The following is an 18,343-nucleotide window of genomic DNA, read 5'->3' as shown; positions in this document are numbered from 1 at the left end:
TTATTTCTGCAGGCTGCATTGCACGCAGTGGTTACCTACCTTCCCATTCCAGTGGAACTGTATCTATTTCAAGCTCTCCGAGGTTCTTAGAAAAGTAAATTATTGCTCCCCAAGCAAATTTATGTGCTGAAATATTATATCCATCACGTTGTTCATACATGTGTAAACGTGTATGCGGGAGACACAAGAGAGCAGGGCTTGCAGCTGAGCAATATGAGCACATTACAGCTAAGGATACCATAAAAAGAGAAGATCAAGTATTTATGTATTTTTTAAGGCCAGCAAATGCAGTTGCTGGAGGCTTGCAGTCAAGATTCTGAGATTCAGATGCGGTTTGTTTTTTCCTTCAGTCCTCAAATGTGATTTTCACTCACGGTTCAGTTTGGTAAGATAATCCAATTCAAGCATTTCTGTCTACAGAGCATTCATCTCAAATGTAAGAAACACTTCTATATGAGCACAATAGATCATTAGGCCCTTCTTATTAAGAATTCCTGTTCAGCCTGAGCACCTGTGATTTATTCACTCATTTATTTACTCTGCAGTGTAATTCACTCATGGCTTTTCTTCCTGGTTTCAAATACCTACAGTATTTCTATTACCTGATTACAACTGTAGCTCTGCTTTTTATTGCACAGAAATGTTGTAGAAATTGTGTACTAGCTCAACTTCTATTTCACTAAGCTATGATGTTGACCCTATTTTCTTTGTGGCTTGCTTCACATTTCCTGTGCTATATGATTTTATATCTCCTTAATTTGTAAGAAATTCTTCACCCTTCCTTACACACATGCAGGCGTACAATCTACACAGTAAACCTTATGCAAAGAATATGGTGTGGTGTGAGTCAAACAAGAAAACTTATTTCCATCCCACACACATCTTGGTTTCTGCACGGGAGGGACACCAACCCCACGGAACCATATCCAGCTCCTCCTGAAGTTCACTACTAATGCTACAGAGTGTAGTAATCTTGAACAAGGTCAATACTGGAAGCAAAAAATCTACCTTACCATTCCCAGGCAATAAAGGTAATTAACACTCTTGGAAATGGTTCTGACAGAACATGTATTAGTGCAAGAAAACCTAATACAAATGATTCACAGTACTGTTGAATGTCTTTTTGTGCTACAAATGCAACTCCTTCAAAAAAAGCTATTTTATTTAAACTGTTATAACCAATTATATGGGAACTATTGAGTCACAGCCTGAACCACTGATTGAACACCTGGGGAAAGGACCCGGTCAGCCCTGGGAGCACAGGTGAAGGCAATTCAGCTGTGTGACCGGAAGGGGTGGAGCCTGGCTGCACCTCTCCTAGACCCCATTTAAGGGCTGACTGCCAGTAGGTAAGGATCTCTGGTTGGAGATTTCTCTCTTGGGGAGTTTTTCCCTGTAAGCCCAGATCCTTGGAGATCAGCGAGCATTCCTTTCCTGTTTGTCCCTTTTGTCATTACACTCCTTTATTGCCTCTCCACCGTGCTAAGCTTTCTGACTGTAACAACTATTTTGAGGAGAAAAAAAAAAAGCTATTGTTGTGATTTGCTAAGCAACAAGAGTGTAGCTCCTCAGTCTCTTGGCCAGTTGCTCATCTCTGTTAAGAGACATAATGGCAGAGGGCACTTTGTCTGCAGCCTGACAGAGCAAGGCACAAGACAGTTAGTATGGAGGCCCAGGATCAGAACTCTTCTTGCTCTCTTCCCGGGCACAATTCTAAGCATATGCCTCTGTTGACATTTCTATAATTAATAGAGAGCAACGTGGTCTAGAAATATCCAATAAAACCTTTTAATGATGCTTTTAGTATGTTAGTAACTGAAGACAGTTTCATGAAAAGATTTTGAAATGAAAGTGCTTCACAAAACTGGTTTTCACTTGGCTGCCCTACTGAGCAACCACTTACTGCAAGAATTCCAATGTCCATGTAGCTTGCAAGATCAGTACATCTTAGCTAATGTGAATGACTCGTTGAGCAATACATCCACTTCCAGATTTCAATTATCTTTTTCAGTGGTAGACAAAGTAACGTTTTTGAAGAGTATCAAAGAGATCTTAAGCATTATCTTCCTCTGCAAAAGCAGCAATTATAACAAAACAGTGCTAGTGAAGGAGATCCAAGTAAAATTGACTAATTTATCTTTACCAAGATAAGCAAAATGCTGAATCAATAACAGTGACAGCTAAGATACCCAAGGAAGCCTAGATATTTCCTGCTAAATATCTGAACTGCTGCATTACTCATGCACAGAATGTCTATTTAAGTGTGAAATTCAGCTCTCTCTCTTCTTTCACAGAAGCCATGGGAATTAAGCTATGCTGAAAAATGCTTAAATTCAATTGCTTGCCTGCTGTGATTGACCTCAATGCAAACACTGCAGGTCCAATTTTCACACCTGGAGCACAAATACCAGTGATTCCAAATACAGCTGGTAGTAAGTCGTTGGGCTACCAGTTATGCTCATGTAAACCAATGTAATTAAAAAGAAACTACCTTGAAATTCCTGTGAAACAAAGATGTGAAAATCAAGGTCAGGTCTTCAGAGTCCATTTCTTTTGAAAATGTAGATGGTCTCACTGATCTATTAAGAAAAATGCAATTTTTTCCTGGTAGCATTAATCAATGTTATTCTTGTCCAGTGAGCTGTACTTCCTGTACTTCCCCAGGTAGTGAGGAGAAAAAACAAAACAAACAAACAAAAAAAAAAAAAAACAAAAGGACAAGGGGGAATGGTTTTAAACTGAGACAGGAAAGGTTTAGGTTAGATATTAGGAGGAAGTTTTTCATACAGTGGCTGGTGAAGCACTGGAACAGACTACCTAAGGAAGCTGTGTGTATGGGAACTGTTGAATCACGGCCTGAACCTCTGATTGATCATGTGAGGTGAGCACTGCCTCAGCTGTGAGAGCACAGGTGAAAGCAATTCAGCTGTATGACCAGAAGCAGTGGAGCCTGGCTGCACCTCTCCTAGATCCCATTTAAGGGCTGACTGCCACTGAGGAAGGATCTCTTTCTGGAGATTGCTCCTCATGGAGCTTCTCCCCAGCCTACAACACTGGTGAGCACTTCCATTTATTTATGATTATCTTTTCCAATGAGATAATCCTACTAAGCCTAACTTCTCTGTATACTTATTGCTCATCCAATATTTTACAACATCTGTATTCTTATTGACCTTACACTGTGGATGCCCCATCCCTGGAGGCATTCAAGGCCAGGCTGGATGTGGCTCTGGGCAGCCTGGTCTGGTGGTTGGTGACCCTGCACATAGCAGGGGGATTGAAACTCGATGATCATTGTGGTCCTTTTCAACCCAGGTCATTCTATGATTCTATGAAAAGGTGGAAAGAAATAGCAAGGTAGGTTAATTTAATGTGGACTACTTCAATAAAAGTGAAAATTTCTCATTGAAAAGAAGTGTTTACTTAAATGTCAATCTGCCTGACAGTAGGAAGGTTCTACAGAGGGATCAGGATGGGCTGAATCAGTGGGCTGAGATCAATGTTAGGAGCTTCAACAAGACCAAGTGCCATGTCCTGAGTTTCATTTACAACAACTCCATGTTACACTACAGGCTTGGGGTGGAGATGCTGGAAAGCTGCACAGAAGAAAGAAGAATTGGGGATGTTAGTTGACAGCTGGCAGTGTGCCAGTGGCATCCTGGTTTGTATCAGAAATAGTGCAGTCAGTGGGAACAGGGAGACGATCAACCCTCTGTTTTCAGCACTGGTGAGGCTGCACCTTGAGTATTGCGTTCAGTTTTGGGGCCCTCACTACAAGAAAGACACTGGTGCCCTAGCACATGTTTCAGATCCCTCACCAGCTTCTTTACCCTTCTCTGGACAAGTCTTATAAGGAGTGGCTGTGGAAACTGGGGATGTTCAGTCTACAGAAGAGGAGGCTCAGGAGAGACCTTACAGCTCTCTTCTCCTCTGTAAGGAGGCTGTGGTGAGGTGGAGTTGGCCTCTTCTGGGTAACAGTGATAGGACAAGAAGGAATGCCCTGAAGTTGCACCAGAGGAGGTTCAGGTTGCGTGTTAGGAAAAAAAATTCCTCTCAGAAAGAATAGCAACGCAGTGGCATAGGCTGCCTGTGGAGGTGGTGGAGTCATCATCCCCAGAGGTGATCAAGAAAAGGCTTGATGTGGTGCTGAGGGAAGATGGTCTAGAGCTGTCACAGGCTTGGACTGGTGGGTGGACTAATTGATCATAGTGGTCTTTTCAACCTTAATGAGCCTATGATAATCAGCCATATAGCAGCAATGAGAGAGACTTACTCAAAATATTGCCATGTTTTTGGCTAGAGGAAAAGTTGCAAGTGTTAAATCATTTCGTTCCTTTGTACTGCTTCTCATGTTGTACCACTAAATAAAACTGCTTACTTAAAGTTGTGTATGACAAACAGGAATTGGACCAGAGAGATTATCACGTTACAAAGAAGTAATGAAATAAAGATCTTACTTGTGGAAGGGCTCCAAGAGGAGTGATCTCCGGATAGAGATCCTTCCTCCTTGGGAGTCAGCCCTTAAACGGGGTCTGGGAGGGGTGGAGCCTGGCTTCCAGTCACTCAGGTGAAATTGCGTTCACCTGTGCCCCTGCAGCTGACTCAGCTCTGGCCTCAGGTGGTTGATCAGAGGTTCAGGCCGTGATTCAACTGTTCCCATACAAGTTGTCAACAGAGAAAGATGGCCTTGGCAATCTCATGCCAAGACTAAATATTTGTGTGATGCTCACGTATCCTACTCTGAAAACTTAAAACCAGCACAGAGAAGTTGGCAACACGTGTCCCTGCTCACAGAAACCTGACATTTCTGAAGTGTTCCTCGTGTTTTTGTTTGCCCTAGAATTTCTTAAGAGTGTTAATAAGGTTTGAAAAGATCCAAGCTAGCGTAATTAAGAGGTCTCAACAGTTCTGTGTGAGAAAAGACTGACTGGGTTCTGATATGCAGGTTTTTGATTCCAGCTGATTTCCCTGACGATCGGCCCGTTTGTAGGCAGCTTCACCAACGTATCCCGTGTCCGCGCACCGCTATGGGGCGTCAGTCGGCAGCCCCGTTGGCCGCGCTCCGCAGTGAGGCGGTTCGAGGCGGGAGGTTGAAGCCCCGCGCTTGCGCGCTACCGCCTTCCAGCCGCCGCGTGTTGATGACGCAATCACAACGCGCGGGCGACGGGCCGAGCTCGCGCTGTACGTGTGGTAGCGTTCCGCCATGAAGGAGACGCCGCTGTCGAACTGCGAGCGGCGCTTCCTGCTGCGCGCCATCCAGGAGAGGAAGGTGCGGTGCCGGATTCTTCTCCTTGTACCCTGCCCTTTCCCGCCTCAGTTGCAGGGCAGCGCGGCCCCTCGTTGCGGCCGCATCCGGCCCGGCGTGGTGCAGTGACCGCCCCGTGTGTGCGTGTGTGTGTCCCCGCAGCGGCTGGACGGGCGGCAGTGCTACGACTACCGCAATGTGCGCATCTCCTTCGGGCCCGAGCACGGCTGCTGCGTGGTGGAGCTGGGGAAGACCAGGTGGGAGCAGCCGGCTGTCGGGTGGTCCGCGCGTTGCAGTCTCCGGGAGTGGGGCATCCACGGCTGTCTGGGCGGCCCGTACCAGCGCCTCACCGCCCTCTGAGTGAACGATTTACTTCTAACAAATAACGTCGATCTACCCTCTTTTAGTTTAAAGCTGTTCCCCTCGTCCTGTTCGCATCAGACCATGTAAACGGTCGGTTCTTCTCCTATCTGTTAAGTTTCTCTCAAGTGTTGGAAGGCTGCAGTGAGGGCTCCATGTAGCCTTCTCTTCTCCCCTCAGCCTGTAAGAGAGGTGCTCCGGTCCTGTGATCATCTCTGTGGTCCTCCATTGGACCCACTCCACCAACTGCATCCTCTCCGTGCTGGGGCTCCAGGCCTGCATGCAGTACTCCACTTCTCCAATGTTTTGAGGCTGGTTTTAATTCTAGACATTAAAAACATGTTCCAATTTCTAGGCATAGTTCTTTTCATCTTTGACTAGCATTTAAATACAGGAATTGAGTGAGAAACTTGAGTCGAACAATGAGAAATATGTCAAAAAACATCCACTTGGGTTTTTCTTTGTATATATTTTGTTTCCATTGTTAGGTATTTTCCTGCTAAGCTTTGTAGCCCAGCTGTTTATTTCCTTCTGCAGGGTTCTTGGGCAAGTCTCGTGTGAACTTGTTCCCCCGAAGCCAAATCGGGCTACAGAAGGTATACTTTTCTGTAACCTTGAGCTCTCACCAATGGCTGCACCTGGCTTTGAGCCTGGCAGGTACGTAGCTTTCTCAAAAGTCCGGGTGAGGATAACATACGAACCAGTGTTTTGGCACACACGGGTGTGTAGCATAATTATGTTTAATCTGGGTTAATTTTGTTTGAACAGGCAATCTGAGTTATTGGTGAAAGTGAACAGACTTATAGAACGATGCCTGAGAAATTCCAAATGCATAGATACTGAGTCCCTCTGCGTGGTTGCTGGTGAAAAGGTAGGGGAAAACTGCCAGTTTCAAATGATTTCATAGAATCACCAAGGTTGGAGAAGACCTCCAAGATAATCCAATCCAATCCAACCATCCACATACCACCAATATTTCCCCACTAAGCCATGTCCCTTAGTACCACATCTAAACATTTCTTGAATTTAATTTGATTCTTGAATATATTTCATGATTTTGAACATCAAAGTCACTTTTTCAGGTGCTCTGTCTTGTTTTCAGTACTGGACTTCTGACCTGAGTATTTTTTCTTGTTTTATGGATATTTTTAACTATCTACACATGCTTTTGAAATTGGGATGTGCATACGTGAACACGTTTCTTTGAGAAACAAAGTTTAAATTGTATTTAACTGTTGTTTATTTTGTCAGAATTAACCAGTGTTTTAAATCTAGCACACTGCTACCTTGAATATACCAAGGTTTTTCATCCTAACTTCTTAAGCAAACACTTGAGGAATGTAAGCTGCTCCTTTTTGTGATTCAAAAACTGGCAGTGTCTTGGAAAAGCAGTAGCTTCTGTGGAATCATGTTACACATTACCAAGCGGTTATGCGTGTTTTCCCTCAGGTCTGGCAAATTCGTGTGGATCTGCACCTGTTAAATCATGATGGTAACATTGTTGATGCTGCCAGCATAGCAGGAATTGTGGCTCTGTGCCATTTTCGCAGACCGGACGTTTCTGTGCAAGGAAAAGAAGTAACAGTGGTAAGTCATACCGGGTTGCATTAAGCCTCATACTGCAGGTTGCTGTTGGTTTATAAAAGGGAAGAGTTAAATACTGACGGAAGCAGATAAACTCCGGATGCTGAAAGAATTTTAGGATAAATGTGTTCCTATTCAAAATGTAGAAGGGTAGTGAAGTAAGCCTGCTGAGTGTATTGTTTTAGTTTCAATTTATGGGAATGTTCCGTTTACCTCCGTAAGTAGTAAGCAGAAAGCATTGCACAAGGAGAACAAGAAGGTTTTTTTTAATAAATATTTAGGTGACTAGGCTTTTTTTGCTTTCTGTTTCTTTAAATCTCTCTTGTACAATACATCCTTTTAAAATAAAATGTCATGAATAACTGTCTTCTGGACCACTTCTTTTCTAAGTACTCTCCTGAGGAGCGCGATCCTGTGCCCCTGAGCATCCACCACATGCCTATTTGTGTCAGTTTTGCCTTCTTCCAGCAGGGGTAAGAATTTTTTTAAAGCCTTTCTTGACAGAAACAACTTACTGTTAGTTCTGCACAGTTGTTCGTACATAATGTTGTGAAAATACTCAATGCTGACGGGCAGATTTCTTATCACATTCATGTGTGTTCTGCACAGTGTGTAAGTAGCCAGCAGCTTCCATAGATAGGAAAATTGTAATGGGGGAGTCAAGGTCAGCCTCAAACTTCTGTTGTCATCTTATGTTAAAAACTTGATGATTCTAGGACTTATTTGTTGGTGGATCCAAATGAACGAGAGGAACGCGTAATGGATGGCCTCCTTGTAATTGCCATGAATAAGCATCGTGAAATTTGTACCATCCAGTCTAGTGGAGGGATTATGCTATTAAAGGATCAGGTAAAAGTCGAGGATAACATTTAAGTATCTGTTATGATCTTATGATCTTCTCTGTGATTCTATTTTAAAAGTCTTGTTTTCGTGATTCTAAACTGTTATCGTATATGTAACGTACAGGTTCTGAGATGCAGTAAAATAACAGCTGTTAAGGTGGCAGAAATAACAGAATTAATTCAGAAAGCTTTGGAGAATGATCAGAAACTTAGGTGAGTTTTTTGGGAAGGAATGGAGATAAGTATTTTTAAGAAATAATTTAGAGGTTAATGCCAGTTTGTAATAAAACAGCAGGTTGTTTCTGTTTGTAAACATTTAAAATAGCAAGTATTTCCATGCTTGAAAAATACTCATAAATGTGAAATACCCTGAAATGGTGTGTGTTGTTGAATGACTAGGAAGGAAGGTGGGAAGTTCGGCTTTGCAGAATCTATACCGAATCAAAAGATCACTGCCTTCAAAATGGACAGTGCTGCTGTGGATACCAACAATGTGGAAGAACAAGCAGAAGAAATCATAACTAAAGCTGACCCTCCTTCAGAAGTGTATGTTTTCTATTTATTATTCCAGGAGGATAAAAAGTCTTCCCCTTATCTGCATTAGCCCTCCCAGTAGCTAGTGGAGCACCCAAGCTATCTGATGGCTCAGGGTAGCCTCATAGCCTAACCTTACACTGCTTTTAGTTCTGACTGCTTTTAGCTAAGTTAATTCTTAACAGAAAGTGCAAAACAGGGTGAAGTAGCTAGCTGTTACACTATCTGGAGAAGAGTACTCTTTCTTAACTTCCATTGAAGGCCTGGGGAGAAAAGTTACTGAACTGAAGCTGAAAATCAATTGTTTTGCCTTCATCCAGTGAGATTACTAACTCCAACATTTTCTTAACTACTTCAGTTTTGCCAAACCGATATTGCACACTCCCGGCACAGCCCAAATTGGGGAAGGAATAGAGAATGCCTGGGGAGACCTTGAAGAATCTGAGAGGGAGGAAGCAGCAGAAGAGGAAGGTGAAAGCAGCACTACTGCTTTTGAATGCCAGAGGACAGAAACAGAAGATACAAGTATGATGAATGAAGCTAAAGGTATTTGTTTATCTTGACACCACATACATTTATTCACATCACTTTAAGTTATTAAAGAATAGAAAAGTGCAAGATGTCCTTAGGAAGGAAGAACCATTGTAGTCACTTTCTTTTTGGAAATTATACTCATTTGGTACTTTAACTTCACCTGTATATCTGTTTTCTCCAAAAGAAAGCTTGTTTTCTGTAGTATACTGAAGAGCTCCAGAATAAGCACTAGCAGTTGTAAGCTTGTTTTTCCACTTCTGAGTATTTCTTTAGAAGTGCTGCAGTTACTGGTCACAGAAGGTGTTCATACAAATTGGATCAGTTTGTGAGTTCATGTTTTTAATTATTTTTTAATTCTAGATGATCCTATTGTGCTGTCTGACAGCGAAGAGGAAGAAGTTGTCATTCTGGAACCACAGGAAGTACCAAAGAAAACAAGGTAAACACCATATGGAATTAAGGGGGGGAAGGAGTTGGTAACTTGACAACAGGATGTGGCCTGTGCTCAGAGCTTTGCCAATGCCAAGAAAGGTCTTGGTTGATCAAGGAGAATTACATAGCAGAGTAAGGAGGTTAAAATGTGCTGTGCTAGTTTGCTCCTCTCCTAGGTGACCAGTCATTGTGGCTGATCTGCAGCTATCTGAGATGGTTATGGATCACCGACTCCTAGAAAGGCTTGGGTTAGAAGGGATCTTAAAAATCATCTAGTTCCAACCCCCTGCCAGGGGGCAGGGTCGCCACTCACTAGGTGAAGTTGCCTGGGGCCCCATCCAACCTGGCCACCTCCAGTTCAGGCAGTCATCTTTCAATAAAATAAGGAGTGATGGGGTAAGAAGTTAGTGTGTGTTTTCCTTAAGAATATGCTAGTCCAGCTCCATAGCAGCACTGCTGGCTGGGACACAGCCCCACCACACTGAGCACCTGTGTGCCCTGGGCCTGCCTGAGTGTGGTGGTACAATCACAGGGGCACGCAGCCTCCCGTGCTCTTCAGATATTTGACTTGTCTTAATCACTCCAAAAGGAACCAGAGCTTAAAGGTAAATTTCAATGAGCTGCTACGTTATAGCTAATCTTAAGTTTTATTTCAAGTAAGGTAGTTTTACTGTTGTGTCCTTACTTTGGTAAGCCATGGTAACCCACACTGTATTAAGAATGCTTTCTAGAAACTGAACTTTGCACTGAGCACAGTGAGTGGCTGTCCTCTTAAACACGACAAACCCCTGTTCTTTTGAGATGGAACTCCTTAGTACAGTCATTTGATAAACAGTGTTGTTTACTCTCAGACCACAGACCACCTTGAAACAAGAAAGCACAAGTAAGAAAGCATTTAACAAAAAGAGGAGAAAGAAGAGAGCTTCTCGTTAAAGCCATCCCCTTCAATAATGCTATAGAATGTGATGTTTTTTTATCACGGAACCTATTTTTGTAGATAATTTAATTTCCCCACCCCAAATCTGGTCCTGCTTCTTTGTATGTTTTATGTAATTGTACACAGCTTAAAATAAAAAGTTAATGTAAGTGAAAGTGTGGTAGCATCCATCTGCAGCACAGACTACTCACCATTCCAACGTGAATGACTCACATGTGATGCACTGTTCTGGTCAGAAGAAAAGAGGCTGTAGAACTTCCACACAGAGGCAAGTCGTACCTCAGTAGTTTTTTGAGAAGTTTAATTAAATATTACATGCACAGACATGAATTCTTCTTGAACTGTATTCAAAGAATTAGGCCCCGAATTTAAAATCTGGCAGAACAGAGGATGTCTCAAACCTGTCTGCTTCGCTTTGAAAACCAAGGAAATTAGAAACACGCATATATTTACAAGAGTAACGTAGGACTATTTTACATGTGACTTCAGTTTTATATGACATAGGACCAGGAGAGAAGTAGCTGTGCATCTTCTTATTGTCAGTTCTTCCCCTCTGAAGTTACCGTAGAACACAGAAGTGAGTGAGGTTCGTTTCTTCTTCTGCGAGATGTTCTGCACACAAATAGTTTCCTTTTCTCCAACAAGCCTTTAAGCTTTTTAAAGAACACGAGTAGTATACTTTGGCACTACTATTTATCTTCTTTTCCTACTTAACAGCTGCCACCTTCCGCTCCCAGAGGCTTTATTTTGAGGTGGGAGAAGGTACAGTGGATAGGCAAAACAGTAGTACAGCACAACCTGGGATGTCTTTTTTTTATCAAAACGTGGAAGTGAGAGCTACAATCTCCCCCACGTTAGCTTTAGAGGATGGAAAAGAATGTTACTGCTGCTGTCAGCAAGCATGGAGGAACACAGGCATACTAGGCAGAGATGGCAGCCTGGGACTAAGGCATTATTAAGGCTGTACAGGAAGTGATATCAGATACTGGCTGCAGAAAGCAATGGTGAGGGAGCAAAGGAGACTTTTTCTGTGCTATAGGAACAGTAAGAGAACGGCTTCCATTCAAAACAGCGAGGAGACATTTAATTAAGCAGTAAATTAATACTATAATACTGATGTCCATTCACTTCACTGATAACCTACTCTTTGGGCAAAATAAAATAACGTATACGCTTCTCTAAAATTAACTCCTCTTCCACTGTTCGTACTTCTTAGCAGTCTTGAAAGTGACCCAGTAGATGCCACAGGAAGGTGAAGGCAGAAGCCCGTTTCTCACAAAGAGCATTGTGATCTTCAAAGGATACTGACCAATGCAGCTTTTTGATTTGACCTTCCAAGGTCACCAGCTCACGTCACAACTGTGGCACACATGTTCCTGTACATACATATTCCCTCTCCTGCAAGGGCAGAGCATTTCAAATACTAAGCACTAGACATGATATACTGCGCAGTCTTTCCCAACTGATTTTAGCTTTTCCAGTGGCAAGATACTGAACTTAACCTAACTGAAGCCTACTGAAGAACATGGTAGACCAACAAAATATGGCTCTTCGTTAAACGTTAGGATATGTGTAAGAGCTGAAGCACATCCTAAAAGGCTTACATTTAGCCAAAAAGCAGCCCCTGTTGCATACTTTTGCCTTGCCTGGATGAGTCACTGGGCTAGAGCAGTTTAGTAACTGAGTTGGCTCATGGAAGGCATGAGCCACAGAGCAGGGTGGGGCAGAACAGAGAGCTTTTAGTAACTGAATCTAGATGTGTAAATGGTCCCACAGTAATGCATATATGGCAGCTTGATAGAGGGCTGCTGATTTTTAACTCTCCTTTGTTTTCTTAAATAGCCTTCACACATACACAGAATTTATACTGCTAGGTGTGCAGCTCAGCAGTGTTGAATCAACTTGAAGTTTACGGGGCACGGGTTTCACGTAGGGCAGCCCTTGCCAAAAAGAATCAAAAACAATGCTGATTTAAGATGGTATTACTACGAGGTAGTGATTTTAAGGTATTGGCAAGACTGCTAAGAGCAGATGTAAAACTTGTTTATTTGCCAACCTGGAAATGGCTCAGTTAAATCCAGCACCTCCATGCGTTCACTTCTTTACATACACAAACAACAGTAGGCACAAGGAGCATCACTCCATTTATACAGGTTGAAGGTAGATGTCCATTTCATCAAATGACACTTACACACGAGATTGTTCATGTAACAGTTCTAGTAACTAAGGAAAATAAGATCACCTGGTTTACATTTCTGCTGCATGCCACAGAAGGAATCCTTCCCACTTGCGAGGGAGGTACAGAATCAGTACCATTCTGCACACAGCCCACGCACCCCAGAAGACATTGCCTCCTCTCCAGGGCATAGAGCAGTAGTTCACTCTCCCGCAGTATAATCGTTCCACCACCCCTAAAGAGGTAAGCAGGCTGTAGGTTTATTTACTACGTTGATGGGCTATTGGGAAAGCATTAGTGGGAACTCCACAGGTATAAAATTACTATCAGTTTTACACTTTGACTAGAAAATAACTATAGTAAGACCACTTTCTACGTGTACTTTACTAGTTTCAGCTGTGCAGTTCCTGCAGCAGAGCATTGAACCTTTAATGACAAGGAGCTGATAATCCATTAAAGAGAAATCAGGGCTTTTAGTAACCGACACCTCCCAGAAGTCAGTTTCAGCAAGGCGTTCTCCTCACAGCAATACAGTTTCTTCCAGTACTGTAGCTGTTTAGCCATACTAAGTGTGAGCTTAGATTAGGGAGTATACAAATGCTACAAATACCACTGTGGAGTTCAAGTCCCTCTTACTTGGAAGGAGAAAAAGTCCTGCGATAATAACACACTGCTAGTCTTACTGTTGAGTCTATAATTAGATAAGCAGTCTCAGACTTGGTCTTCATGGTTAATTCTGTGCTTCAAGAGAACATTCTTATAAAAACATAGCTACATATTTTAAGAAGATTGCATGTACAAAAGATTTACATTAAAACCACATAAAACTAACTTCAGCATTAAGCTCATCAAAACCTGCATTAATATTCTGAGTAATCACACCTAGAACTTTGAACCACGTTTAAAAACTGTACATCATTTTCTTGTAATATACATCTACGTATTTAAAAGATAAGTCTCTTGATTATTACAAATCTAGTGTCTCTGGTGCGTCAATAAGCGATACTGCATGGTACCTGGAGAAGGGAAAAAAAAACACAAAGAGATGCAAGATGGAATCTTGCTGAAGTGCTCTCTGCTGTAAAAAATGACATGGATACTGCAGTAAAGCACATTCCTTACAAGGCTCAGCCAGCTGGAAACATTTTGGAGCACGTCAGCCGCCGCGCCAACATGGATTTTTTGGAGCATTACATGCACTCTCCTGCCTAGCAATGGTAGGAATTTCCAAGTCAATTGCTCCAGTTTCCACCTGACAGTTCAGGCAGCGGTTTGGGTAGTGACAGTAGGCCTGGTGAACATGGCACATTGCTCAACAAAGCACTGTGCAAGGACCTTGAGGGTCTCTTCAACCATCAACCATTTCACTTACACCACTTTAGTGCGACTTCAGCCTCTTCCCAAGTTAACCCACCCAGTCCCAATTAAGCTCAGGCACAGCAGACTGGCTTACCACACATCTCTGCAGATACTTACTTTGTGCTCTTGTACTTTTCCCTTATGGACTGTTGTGTGTGCTGTGCTGCTTTGAGGTAGGTCCTGTGAAGGTCCATGAGGCAAGGCTTAATGTGTTCAAGGGTGTAGCCCGTCACCTTGCACAGAGATTCAGGCTGAGGAAAAAGGGAAAAAGGAGGAACACTGAAACACGTCTATGTCACTCTGGTGGAGGTTTTCAAGCTTTCCTGTTGAAACACTGTTGTCCCAGTATGCTGGCAGTGTTGTTATCTCAAGCACAAAGCAGCTCAATCACTGCCCAGATTTGAAGTGTTCCTGCAGACCTAAGGGAATCCTGAGAACTACTGCATTCTCTGCAGGGCAGAAGTATTCCTCCTTGCCTCCATTACTTAGGTTTTCTGCCCACTCCTTCATCTCAAGGGAGCTGTTCTATTCATCCTCCTCAAAGCTACAAACACAATGCAACCATAGATGCCTCTGCCTTCCCAAAAAGGGTACGTTCCTATCTTTCAAATACCACAGTCCTTCTTTAACAGGTTACTGGTATGAAAGGGCTGCCAACTCCAGCAGCCCAAAACTCAACAGCGTAGGCCCCAGCACTCAAAATACAGGCATACTAGGCATTTCCCTTTGACTACACTAAGCATGCGTAAAGGTACGTGAAGGCTCAAGTCTTAGTGTTACATACCCAAGTTTGTCCAGTGATCGTATAGCTTGCTAGATGAAATGCTGCTGCAGCAATAACTGATGGCAAGTATTTCAAGTAAGGATCAGCATCAATTAGAGTCAGCTCTCCAAGATACTGCAAGGAAGACGAGGGAAAGTGAATCATCCACTTCCAAAAAGAAGTAGAAGAGCATTTAAGCAGCCTCATTTGGACAGCAATTTAAACTTCCAGTCCCTCCATCAATTGGAGGAACAGTTTTTACCAGTTCCCGCTTACACTTGGCCCACAGATTTGTTCCTTTGGATTAATGCTGATACTCTTCAAGACAAAGCTTACACATATTAAAGCAGGCAATGACGCAGAAAACTTGAGAGCATGCTATACTACCACTTGTGATTCTGAGAGTCACAGAACAGCAACAGAACACAAGGAGCATACCCCGAAATATTTCTCTTATAGCATCTACTGTTAGCCTAGTGTCCAACACTGTTCTCATGCAAGCTTTTTCAATGTATTTCGTCTGTAGAGGCATCTAAAATCAAGAAGGAAGAATTATTGGTCTCATCTTTGCACAATGCAACAAAGGCTTTCATGGAGGAACTCTGGTACCTGCGATACAGTTAGGCTTTAAGATAACTTCAGCTGAGACACTGTCTGCACTCTGCTGAAAAACTGGCCTCTGGATGTAGAGCTCAGTGCTTGTTGATGGGAAACATAAAAATCCTTTCTGCCCAAGTGAGAGGGCAGGTGTATGTGTGGCAATTTTAGACAGGAACATGGGAAACACCTAACAGGGAAACAAAACCCAAACTAAAATTCTGCAGTCTTAGCCTACTTTGAGTAAGCATTTATGCGGAGCCAGGTCAAGTACCAGACTGTAATAGTAATGGAATATCTCAAACAGCAGCAACGACACTGTTGCTTCCAGCAGTACAGAACTGCTTCTGGAGGAGCCCGTGGTGCATCACGTGCACTTTTCAGATGTCTCCCAAAGAGATTACACACTTGAGCATATTAGGAGGTGGAAAAGTCCAGTCTAAAAAGCCCTTTACCTCTTGTCTGTACAAATACAGCTCTTGTAAAGTGCATTAATGACAAAACTCTACAGTTCCACAGACCGAGCTAATAAGCCTTACCATTGATAAGCTCTCAACTTTAGCATTTGTCTGCTGATGCAGGAAATACTGAGTGAGGAACTGGTTGATCGTCGGAGCTGCCAAATCAAATGACAAAACCTTCAGAATTAAGTGCTCCATCCTCAGAACTTGCTTCTTGTTGTAGGTGTCATCTGTGATGTAGACAAACTCTGCTACTTCAGGGGGGTAGATTTCCTCAAACTTCCTGCCACGAGAAACAGAAGCAAACAGTTAGGGACTAGAGAATCAGGTAACCAGCAGCACGTCATGAAAACCAGTGTGCTAAATTATGTTCTGACTTCCAAAGTAGCTGGATACAGTGACTGAGCAAGTTTGCTGCACTCGGTTTGGTAGGTCTTGAATCCCCTGAATTTGAGTTCTAACAGTCTGTTATTTTGGGACTAAGTAATTTAGGACTTAGAGTTACTGTAATTCCAGAAGAAAACCAAGTAGTCTTTTCATACACTTTCTGACTATTGCCTTAATTACCTTGAGAAGCCTTTCACTCCTGCACCTGGAAATCCTCACGTTAGGCTGATCTACAAAGACAGCCTGGAATCTCACTTGCAAAGTTTCACACGGGCTGCCAAGCTGTTATACATTTTAACCTATTATGAAGCCCTTGCTAGACAATATGACTACAGGCTATCTTATGAAAGCTACGTGATTTCCATCAGTACGAAACCAGCAGGTGGAATTTTCAATCAAGAAACGTCACTTACGATGCGAGCAGCATAGCCGCGGTACCCACAAGCTGAAGCTTTCCTCTCAAAACAGACATTGAAGATAGAAACCTGTCAATGTAATTTACAGCTAAGTGCAGAGTTTCATTCTGGAGCTTGTACTCTTCTCCAACTTCCACCAGCCAGTCCACCAGAATAGCCCGCATGTTGTTGGTGATGTCAGGCTGCTTCTTCATGTAGCCTATTTTAGGCTTGCATTTTACCTGCAGGTTCAGACGACAGACAAGGCTGAGTTTGGACGGGGTGCCTGCAGGGAAGCAGTCACTCACACTCCATTTACCATATCTAGATTGTTTTTAACAGGTCACAAGCAAGCAATGGTAAATCTGGGACTCAGAAAGCTGCATTCGCATGTGCTCGGTGGAGAGCACAGCCAACCTGCCGGCAGGGAGCAGGGGAACTTACTCATTCCTAGCTTTACTTCAGTCACTGCAGCAGTAACTTATCCTCGGGTGCACTCAGCCCAAATATGCAAACAAGAGAACAGGCGGCACCTCACCTCCATTTCCCTAAGGTACGTGTGGATATCGCTGACATAGTCTGGCACATTGTTAACGTTTGGTCTCTCTTCTGCTTCTGAAGTTATCGAGATATCCATGATACTCGGGGAATCTAGGAGGAAGGCAACGGCCGCGTTACCACGGGGCCCGGCAGATCCCCCCTCCAGCTGGCGCAATGCTGCTGGCCGGCGGGGGGCCACGCGGGAGGCCGGGCCGGCCCTGTGGAAGCCGAGGCACGGCTGGAGCAGGAAGCGCCCCGCTCTGCCCGCTAAGAAGGAAGGCCCGGGAAGCCCTTTCCCGGCGCACGCCGCGCTCCCCTCCAGCCGAGCCGCGCGCCCGAACCCCGTCCCGTAGCCTCAGGCCGCGGCCCGCCGCCGGCGCTACGTCCCGCACGCCGGGCGCTCGCCCCGGGCGCTGAGGGGGCAGGGCCGCCGCTTACCGAGGCTGAGCTCCATGGCGTTGCCCAGGGGCGCCAGGGGCCGCCGCTCCCCCACGGTCCCGAGGGCGGCCCGCAGCCCCGGCGCGTCCGCCGCCTCCTCATCGCGCTCCTTCTTCCTCTGGGGCCGCCGCCGCTCCTCGTCGGGCTCGTCCACGTAGACGCTGAAAGGCTGCTGCTGCTGCCCCGCCGCCGCGCCGCGGCCCTCTCCGTTCCGCGCCGCCTGCGGGAGCGGTCCGTCAGCGCGCCGTGACAGCCGCCCTGACAGCTGCCCGCCGCCCCAAGATGGCGCCCGCCCGTCCGCCGCCCCCCGCGCCCCGCCGCTCACCTGCGGCGCCGGCCCCGGCCGCGCCGGACCGCCCCGCAGCAGCCCCAGCGCCACGCGGGTGCCGGCGGCGGGCGGCGGGGCTTTGGCGGCCGGGGGGACGTTCTCCTGGTTCTCCTGCTCCGCCAGCATGGTGGCGGCCGGGGGGCGGGGAGGAGAAGCGGGGAAGGGGAAAGGGCCGGGGGCGGCCGCGGTGCGCGGGGGCGCAGGCGCGGATGGGCGGCTCGTGCCGGCGTCCCGCCGCCGCGGAGTCTCGCGCCGCGGCGCCGCTCTCGCCGTTCGAGCAGCCCGCGACTATTGAATCGCCCAATGAGCGGCCCCGGCCACGCGGCGGGCGGGGCCGGAGCGCCGCACCGCGCCTGCGCCGCGCCCCCATCCCCTCCCCACCCCCCCCCCTCCCCGCGCGCCCTTTGGCCCCGCCCCGCCACCCGCAGCCC

General features: G+C 45.2%; 2 protein-coding genes across 3 annotated transcripts; one reads left to right on the top strand and one right to left on the bottom strand.

Annotated features, from left to right (window-relative positions):
* The first annotated feature begins 5,158 nt into the window (after positions 1–5,158).
* EXOSC9 (exosome component 9) lies at positions 5,159–10,623 on the top strand. The gene is made up of 12 exons (NM_001034828.2): positions 5,159–5,269; positions 5,408–5,502; positions 6,143–6,262; positions 6,374–6,476; positions 7,055–7,192; positions 7,580–7,662; positions 7,906–8,038; positions 8,156–8,244; positions 8,431–8,577; positions 8,924–9,111; positions 9,460–9,538; positions 10,383–10,623. Exons 1-12 carry the CDS (start codon positions 5,204–5,206, stop codon positions 10,462–10,464), a joined length of 1,323 nt encoding a protein of 440 aa, NP_001030000.1. The 5' UTR covers positions 5,159–5,203; the 3' UTR covers positions 10,465–10,623.
* A 129-nt stretch (positions 10,624–10,752) lies between these two features.
* CCNA2 (cyclin A2) lies at positions 10,753–18,202 on the bottom strand. 2 transcript variants are annotated; one of them, NM_205244.3, is made up of 8 exons: positions 17,910–18,202; positions 17,585–17,804; positions 17,145–17,257; positions 16,625–16,848; positions 15,903–16,107; positions 14,788–14,901; positions 14,121–14,254; positions 10,753–13,660 (listed from the first exon to the last, which is right to left on the bottom strand). In NM_205244.3, the coding sequence occupies exons 1-8, from the start codon at positions 18,036–18,038 to the stop codon at positions 13,612–13,614; spliced, it is 1,188 nt and encodes a 395-aa protein (NP_990575.2). In that variant the 5' UTR covers positions 18,039–18,202; the 3' UTR covers positions 10,753–13,611. The 2 variants fall into 2 exon arrangements, with proteins under 2 accessions (NP_990575.2, XP_046795890.1); XM_046939934.1 differs by having other exon boundaries at positions 17,585–18,053.
* Positions 18,203–18,343: the final 141 nt, after the last annotated feature.

This window comes from Gallus gallus, chromosome 4 (genome assembly GCF_016699485.2).
Source record: "Gallus gallus isolate bGalGal1 chromosome 4, bGalGal1.mat.broiler.GRCg7b, whole genome shotgun sequence".
Lineage (NCBI taxonomy): Eukaryota > Metazoa > Chordata > Aves > Galliformes > Phasianidae > Gallus > Gallus gallus.
Note: the sequence above shows the minus strand (reverse complement) of the source record. Positions and strands in the feature narration are given on the sequence as shown.